Source organism: Epinephelus moara, chromosome 22, assembly GCF_006386435.1.
Source record: "Epinephelus moara isolate mb chromosome 22, YSFRI_EMoa_1.0, whole genome shotgun sequence".
Classification (NCBI taxonomy): domain Eukaryota; kingdom Metazoa; phylum Chordata; class Actinopteri; order Perciformes; family Serranidae; genus Epinephelus; species Epinephelus moara.
The window spans coordinates 15,158,401-15,167,814 of NC_065527.1; the positions used below are offsets into that span (position 1 = coordinate 15,158,401).

Consider the following 9,414-nt stretch of genomic DNA (forward strand, 5'->3'; position numbering starts at 1 on the left):
GAGACGGAGAACACCAGCAGACCATCAGAGCGCTGCTCAGCTCTCCACTCTCCTGAACCTGCAGCCTGCAGAGCTGTTCAGGTCAAATGTGAGGTGAAGTTCAGCAGTCCTTTCTCCATTGAATCCCTCCTGAAGAGAGACAGTCCCTCTGCTCGGGCCTCCAGAGCTTCTCCTCTGTGCAGAGTGCCGGTCAGAGCGGAGCAGCAGCCTCGCTCCACACACAGACCACATGGGACAAAGAGGAGCTTCAGCTGGGACTCTGAGGAGCCTCTCCTCCTTCAAGCTTCAGCTGGAAGTTCCCCCATCTGCTCAGCAGGGGGCAGCACACACCGTGGACTCACTGCTAATGGAGCTGCTCAGCCCATCAAGAGGATGCATGTGTGCTCTCAGTCTTCATTCCCTGTCTGCACAAGAGCCAGTGCTGCTCCTTATTTCACCAGCCCACACAGCAGTTACATCACTTACTCTGTACCAGCATTTACCCATGATCCTCTCTGTTTCTGGCTGTAATGTGTATTGTACCTGGCAGAACAGCTTTTTGGAGCACTTTATGTTTTATAATAAACTGTGAAAACAAATGAAGCCTTGTTTTATTGTCAATAAGGTTATTGATATTTAGTAATCAAGAGGATTGTAGATAAATTATAAATAAATAAAAAATAAAGGGCCTTTATAACAGCAGACATTTTGCCATTGTAGGAAATGCACAGGTGCACCGCTCCCATACACATGGAGAGGTTTGCAAAGAGGGGTTCATATTTGAACCCAAACCACAACTTATTCCCAACCCTTAACTTGGAAAACAATGTCTGGCAAAAAATATTGATCTCAGACATGTTGTGGAGTACAAGTAGCCTGTAAAGTAGCATAAAATGAAAATACTTAAGTACAAATACCTTAAATGTGTGACCTTAAAATGTCAGTGAAAAGCTCCTGCAGTCAGAAGAACACAGCAGAGCTTGGATGATGTGAAAATCATTGGGTTGTCTCCAAAATCTTTCCACCTAAAAGCAGCATTGTTCTTGTTCAATCACCCACATTCCAGTGTTTGTCACCTCGTTTATTAGGAGCTGTTGTCTCTGATTGCAACTTCTTAGTGGAGGGACAAACTGGTTGTGCATCTACTAAATATGCATTAAGTTTTTTCTGAAACAATAGTGAAGTGCCAACATTTCCACTTGGACCCGTCCTACCAGATTTTATGCAAAAATGTACATTTGTCGCCAGTGTACCTGCCCATGGACCCGTTAATTGGATCCACTCCAAAATGTAATGGCTTCTAAGTTGGACCATGCTTGGACTATGCATACATTTATAGCTTAATATACTTGAATAGAACACTTTGCTGTTACCATGTTTTCAGCACCACAAATATAATTTAGAGACCAGTTAAAGAGAAAAATATGTTTCATTCTAATGCAGGACAATAGTAAATTAAAGACGTCCAACACAATGGTGAGATTTATAGTTATTTATAAGGCCATTTAATACAATACAATTTGAACATAGGATATCTAACTAGTGCAGCCGTCTGCATTTTTTTTATTTTTTATAAATACCCAGCATTGATATCTCTATGCAGTTTCTTTACTTACACTGGTCTGTGCTCTCTAGTGTTCAGATATCTTGAATTAACTGAACTAAATCTATTTTCAAAATGCACATGAGAAAAAGTTTAAAATTTACAGAAGACAATATGCATTCAACCTGAAGATTAAAAGGAGTATAAAATAATCCACAACCAATTTAATGGCCTCCTGATTATAGTGACAGTGACACTGTGATCTGTGAATGTTTTCCCCCCTATTTTCCATCTTTTCTCATAATATTCAAGGCCTCGTTGTAAAAACAGCTCTATTATTAAGGTTATATCATATGTTCAAACTGTAACATTGTTAAATGGCCTTATAAATAACTAGCCTAAATCTCACCATTGTGTTAGATGTCTTTAATTTACTATTGTCCTACATTAGAATGAAACATATTTTTCACTTTAGGTGGAGGCATGTAGCATGATCCAACTTAGAAGCCATTACATTTTGGAGCGGATCCAATTAACGGGACGGGTCCGTGGGCAGGTAGGGTTCAATTGCCTGCTCTGGCCACCAGGGGGCGAGTTTCTGATGCCCCAATATCCAGATTTGTTCTAAATATATTTGTCAACACATCTGCCAAATTTGGTGCTTTAATCACAAAATGAAGGCTTTCATAGCTATGCTGCCTCACTATATCGCAGACTGTATTCATTCAGGAGGCCAAATCAAGCACTTCAGACCAATAACTGAATGTACTTAAACAACATCTTCTTAATGAGAGTGACACAAATGTACATTTTTGCATAAAATCTGGTAGGACGGGTCCAAGTGGAAATGTTGGCACTTCACTGTTGTTTCAGAAAAAAATAATGCATATTTAGTAGATGCACAACCAGTTTGTCCCTCCACTAAGAAGTTGCAATCAGAGACAACAGCTCCTAATAAACGAGGTGACAAACACTGGAATGTGGGTGATTGAACAAGAACAATGCTGCTTTTAGGTGGAAAGATTTTGGAGACAACCCAATGATTTTCACATCATCCAAGCTCTGCTGTGTTCTTCTGACTGCAGGAGCTTTTCACTGACATTTTAAGGTCACACATTTAAGGTATTTGTACTTAAGTATTTTCATTTTATGCTACTTTACAGGCTACTTGTACTCCACAACATGTCTGAGGTCAATATTTTTTGCCAGACATTGTTTTCCAAGTTAAGGGTTGGGAATAAGTTGTGGTTTGGGTTCAAATATGAACCCCTCTTTGCAAACCTCTCCATGTGTATGGGAGCGGTGCACCTGTGCATTTCCTACAATGGCAAAATGTCTGCTGTTATAAAGGCCCTTTATTTTTTATTTATTTATAATTTATCTACAATCCTCTTGATTACTAAATATCAATAACCTTATTGACAATAAAACAAGGCTTCATTTGTTTTCACAGTTTATTATAAAACATAAAGTGCTCCAAAAAGCTGTTCTGCCAGGTACAATACACATTACAGCCAGAAACAGAGAGGATCATGGGTAAATGCTGGTACAGAGTAAGTGATGTAACTGCTGTGTGGGCTGGTGAAATAAGGAGCAGCACTGGCTCTTGTGCAGACAGGGAATGAAGACTGAGAGCACACATGCATCCTCTTGATGGGCTGAGCAGCTCCATTAGCAGTGAGTCCACGGTGTGTGCTGCCCCCTGCTGAGCAGATGGGGGAACTTCCAGCTGAAGCTTGAAGGAGGAGAGGCTCCTCAGAGTCCCAGCTGAAGCTCCTCTTTGTCCCATGTGGTCTGTGTGTGGAGCGAGGCTGCTGCTCCGCTCTGACCGGCACTCTGCACAGAGGAGAAGCTCTGGAGGCCCGAGCAGAGGGACTGTCTCTCTTCAGGAGGGATTCAATGGAGAAAGGACTGCTGAACTTCACCTCACATTTGACCTGAACAGCTCTGCAGGCTGCAGGTTCAGGAGAGTGGAGAGCTGAGCAGCGCTCTGATGGTCTGCTGGTGTTCTCCGTCTCCACTTTGGAGGCCAGCTCAGGGAAGAGATGCAGGATGCCTTTGAAGTGATGACGCACCATCTTTGCCGTGATCTGACTGTGGTCCAGTTTCCAGTAGTTTCTCTTACTGTCCAGAGAATCTGGGACCACTGGAATCTGAAAAACACAACACAGGGCTTTTAGAGACAGAGGTTAAGTTGTTCATTAAAATAATGTGTTGTGTTCATTTGAAATGTTAAAGATTGAGAATGTAAACTCACCTTGACAAAACATTTGTTGCTTGATAAACAGACTCTGATGTTGTTCTCAACAGATTTTCTGTCTTCAGAGATTAATGGTGCCAGTCTGTCCATCAACTGGAAAACATCAAATTGAGATTAGAGGTTTTAAAATGACAATTAGTTTGCCATATGACATACTTCTTAAACATGGTCATTAAAAACAACTTGACTCTTTCTTACCTGAGTGAAAGTGAGCATCTTGGCTGGAGCGTCTTGGAGGACGACAGCGATCTTAGCCAGGTAGGTGGCGCTCTTCCTGAGCAGACCTCGCTGAGAGCTGCTGGCTGGAGCAAAGAGAGGCAGCTGAGCTCCAAACTTCTCAGTCCTGTTCTGCATCTTGTTTGTTGGAGAATCACAGGAGTCAGGTCCCACACACACACAGAGTAGTGAGAGCAGATGTGGGCCTGAAGTGTTCAGCTCTGGGTATAAGTCCTGCTGGGACAATAGGACATTAGAGGGTGTGCACTGCAGGTTAATGAGGACCTATTGATGAGTGGATGAGCCATTACTGCTGGAGGAGGAGCCAGTGATCACAGTAATAGTCTGTTTCCAAAAGTTCATCAACATGTCTATGAGGATGTTCTGAGACTTTGTTCACACTGGGGGAGATACTTTTCCAACTACTCCCTAAAAATTAAATAAAGTTAAATAAATACAAAATCAAAAAGTTGTTGGAAATCACATTTCCTCTTCAGAAATGAATTGTCTTGCTGATTCTTACAGAGATGGAATGTAACCAAGTACATTTACTTTAATACTGTACTTAAATACATCTATAGGTACTTTCACTTGAGTATTATAATGTCACACCACTTCTTTCTACTCCGCTATACTTCAGAGTGATATATTGTACTTTTTACTCCACTACAATCATTCAATAACTTCAGTTACTAGTTACTTTACAAAGTAAGATTTTTGCGCTCAAATGATAAAAAATATACAAGTCTAAGTCATTTTTTAATGTAAAAACATTTATAAGGTTTTACATAGAATGTTTACATTAACAAGAGGGTTGTGACAAAGCAGACATATTGGCCACTGGACTAACAAAATGTTAGAGTGACAAAATGGGTTACCTTTCAGCCTAATCTATGAGGCTCGGGTAACCCATTCACAAAGGCTAATGCCAAATGGGGATCCTCACACCTGTGAGGCTGTCTGCTGGGGAGTGAGATGTGCAGCACAGCGGGGTAGAATAGCCGGAACATTTGGATGTGACAGAAGCACTCTCTTCACCTTGATGAAACTGGCCTGTCTTTTTTCAAGATGGCAGTACGGTGTCCATTTTAAGACATCCTCTGTTGTCAGAGTTAGGTGATTTTGCATGAACTGGGCCCTTCAGTATATAAAAAGTCTGTTAGGACAGTCCATAAAAAATGTTTTAAAAAGAGAGCAACAGCACTCAAAACTAATACTTCCAAAATTAAAACACTACCAAGTTCAACAAAAGTCTACACACATCAGACCTGGGGAAACTGCTGCAAGAAACAAACGCATAAAAGGACAAGTATTAACACAGAGATCTAGAAGTCCAACTATCCACTTTCTAATCTGCTTATTTTACTCATAGTTGATTCAGTTAAACAAACACAAACCCACCTGATCCGCCATTTGACACTGCTCTACAGAGGTCCAATCCCATAGAAAGCACAAGCCGACAAGTCTTCTCACACAAAAAATCATGAGCACCAGACAAGACAAATGTGAGGAACCTGTCAAGCCCCTCAGCAACGGTTTATCTGCTCACCTGTGGAGTTCATATGCAGCAGGCATTATCTGGAGTACCAAGACAAGGTCTGCACGTATCATCTTGGCAGGAAAGCGGTATTCTTGTGGTCTGTCATGGACCGCAGACTCTTCTCTGTGAACACCACTGACCTGGTGCTCTCTCTTAAGGACAATAGGGACATGGTGGACTTGTTCTTTACATGTGATAGTCAGAACTACTTCAGGTAACTGCATTAAACAAAGCTGTGATATTATATAGCCTATAAGTAAGACTGTGAAACTTCAAAGCTTATTAAACATAAGCTGCACTTGACACTCAACAGCATTATTCACACTCCATCAGGCACCTGGTCTGATTTGAGGTCCTCATCATGGTGTCATAGACCTCATCAATTTTAATAACATAGCTACATTTGGCTATTGCAGGAAATAACTGCGAAACAGAATGGCAGATGTTATACTGCTGTGAGCCTAAAATGTGACATTTGCCTGTTTTTGTTTTTTTGGTTGTAGCATGTCAGTGACGTTTCCATTTGATTCCTGGTGTCCAAATTATATGAAAAAGTGGGTTCCTGTGTCTTTGTATGTTGTCTGGTCCAGGAGTTATGAAAATTGCTGTTTTTCACCATTAGCATATAGGCTGACCAAACGTCCTCTTTTGCCCGGACATGTCCACTTTTCACGTCCTGTCCGAACCCGACAGTTATTCTGTTTTGTTATGTCCGAAACCGAATCGAGCCCGACATTATTTAATTACTAAAGCACTGAGTTTGTGTCACACAGTTGTTACGGTTACAGGCTATTTAACAGCAGGCATGCGCCATGGGTGCTGTGCGGAGAGGGAGACCTCTGTGTTTGAGACGGGAGCGGGCAGCGGGAGGTCCGAGGCTTCCAGCGAGAGGAGAGGGAGAAATATTACAAAATAAGATAAAATAGGAAAAACCTGTCTCCCTCTTTTATTTTACTTTCAGCATTTAATCAAGGTGGAGGCGGGTGGCGGAAGGTCCGAGGCTTCCAGGGAGGGTAGAGGTAGAAACAAACAGCCAATGTGTGCCTGTGTTATGTTCAGGTGTTCTCACATAGGCTAAATAACAGTCCCCAAGCAATAAACAGGACAGACAAAAGGATTTTATTTATTTTTACACTACATGTTCACTGTAAGCTGACCGAATCCGACCCGAGCCCGAATACAATTTATACATTTTTGACCGAACCTGGCCCGACCCGTCGGGTAGGCCTGCCGTCGGGACCCGTCGGGCTCGGATCAGGTAGCCACACTCTAGTGTGTGTATGTGTCCCCTATCTATAGGGGCCTATCTGAATTTCTGTCTTTGAGAGATATTATTTTGTAATATAACTGAATTTTCTATCCATACATATAAACTTTAAATATATAAAAATTATAAGGCATCTTTGAGTAAACTGCGAGTATCATTTAAGTAGGCTATCTCGTGGCTGGGCCGAGTGTCCTCTTTTTTGGAAATCAAAATATGGTCACCCTACATGAACATCAATTCAAGATGGCAGCCAAACCAACCTCATGGGCCATGAATTGACCTTGGCAACAAGAAAAATTCCTAACTAGACACCATTAGGGTCCTAAAAAAACAAGTTACAAAAATCCCTATCTCTCCTGCTTGACTAATATCCCGCAGTTATGGTCTCAACCGATCCAGAGTTGTCCTTGTCAGAGACTGAGACAAGACCAAGTAAAAATGCGGTTGAGTCCAAGACAGGAAGATGTTAAAGACCATTATCAAGTACAACAACACCACCAAGAATTAATGCTTTTTGTCGAACAATTTGTCTAGAAAATGTAGAATTATTCTTGTTTTCTTGAGTCAAGCTGAGGGTCAGATGAGATGTAGAAGTCAAATCAACACGCCTTCTTGGGAAAAGGTGATCCTTGTGTGATTAGTTTCAGACAGATAATTAGGGGGATACTGGCAAGATCTGGCAACCTACTTAGTCTAATATTTGCCCTTTTAATGAACTAAAAACCACTTAGATCAGTAAAAGCTGTTTTTCATGGACTGAGCTTTTAATTTCTCCAGCAATATGTTGACTCTCTCTAATATTGTGCACAGAGATGATTGAAAGAGTACATGACAAATATTTAGGGATTAAACTACAACAGTGTGCCCTTTCACAAACAGGTAAACCCCTGTGACAGACAAAGGCTGTAGTAAACGCTGGAATGTAACAGTTTAAATGGCTGAATACATCAAACACAATGGTTTTGAGTGGGATGTAAGTCTTTGGTCACATTCCAGTGATTTACACCTCGTCTGAGCTTCATTCACATTCAGCTCAACTCTGTGAAAAGACAGCCAGAATATTTCAATAACACACAGTAAACATGTTTTGCAGTACACTGTGTGAGGTTTTGGTTTCCAGATAAAAGTGCAATCTGCTCATCATTTTAACCACGTGAAATGTATGTAGTGCTTGCTGAGCTCTTGTTAGACATACACTCTATATGCTAACACGAGATGATGGTCAAAATGCCTTGCCTGAATTCAGAACCAGTCAACTGGCTGCTTTGGAAAGAAAAGGTCACGGTCTAGACTAGAGTATAGTTGTCAAATCACTTTGTCATTCTTGTCCAAAACAGAGTCCCAAAAGTCCTGCAAAAGAAAACTTGAAAGACCGGCATAAACAATCACCCTGAAGATGACACAAGAAAAAACTATCATGATATTATTTCAGTAAGTGTTTATCTATAAGACTGCGTTTAAGTCCAGGCCCAAGGGGCAATTGTCTCATAATCCCCCTATGATAATATTGATGCACTTGTGAAGTCTAACAGGATTCAGGAGCAAGTTAAACAGTGAGAATACAGCTCCATGAAAACACAGTGAATATTACTGTGGTCATATTTAAAAATATTGTGCAGCAGCTTCAGCACAAAAGACAAAAGAGTCTGTATCTTTAAACAATAATGGTGGAACCCCACTGGCAAAGCAAGGCAGGGGGTAACTTCACCTGCTTGCTCAACAGCTTTCACTTTAGTTTGGTGTGTCAATGTCAGCATTACTACAGAGGAGTGGAAATGTATGGAGAAATGCACGAGTAATGAAAGTGAAAAAACTGAGACTTTTTTCTTAAATTGTGTTTATTTTTCTGAACGCATCTCAGGCTGTTTGTCTGTTATGTAACCATAGGAATGTTTCAGAGTGTACTTTACACTTAAAGGAAGGGAACAATTAGAAGTTGTTGTTATTTATAGGTTATTATATAATGGTTTTACTGCTTTGGCTCTTGAGATCAAATTAGGGTGTATGTGACCAACGAACTTAAATGAACTCTGGTTTGAAGAACATACAATTAAAATGTCAACACATTTAATTATCAGCTTCTCTTCAATTAACATAAGGCATACGGTGATTCCTGAGGGACACAGCTATTATAATGGGTGAACATGACCACACCTCAAACACTCCTCATTCCAGTCATACGTCTGTAAACAGTTCTCTGTCCTGCACGCCCGTTTGTTATAGTATTCTGTGCCTCACCCTCCGTCCGTTTTTTCTGTCACATCCTCTGTCATGTCTCAAAGGGTCCCCTGGGGGCCTCACTGCAGTCACAATCCCGCTCCACTATTCCCATCTGCCACTCGCTACTCACCTGTTTCATGTTCAGTGAATGGTTTCTCTGCATCTCAGTTGAGGGTGTGGTAACTGCCTGTCAACACCCCTGGGTGGTCTCAGTCAGTCAGTTTTTTTTTATTATGATTAATGCAAAAGCAACGTTTTAATTCTAACTACCTTCAGATATCTTATAACTTGAAATCCACACACTTTACCCAACCTGCTTCTTGGAACTGACCCCAGAGCAGCTGGAGCAGCACAGCTTCAATCAAACCCAAGTGAAATCAGCTGCTCTG

General features: G+C 41.2%; 1 protein-coding gene across 1 annotated transcript; it reads right to left on the minus strand.

The window, feature by feature from the left end:
* Window positions 1-3,030: 3,030 nt before the first annotated feature.
* LOC126384234 (forkhead box protein H1-like) lies at window positions 3,031-4,136 on the minus strand. Its single transcript, XM_050035196.1, has 3 exons — window positions 3,981-4,136; window positions 3,780-3,875; window positions 3,031-3,675 (listed from the first exon to the last, which is right to left on the minus strand). Exons 1-3 carry the CDS (start codon window positions 4,134-4,136, stop codon window positions 3,031-3,033), a joined length of 897 nt encoding a protein of 298 aa, XP_049891153.1.
* Window positions 4,137-9,414: the final 5,278 nt, after the last annotated feature.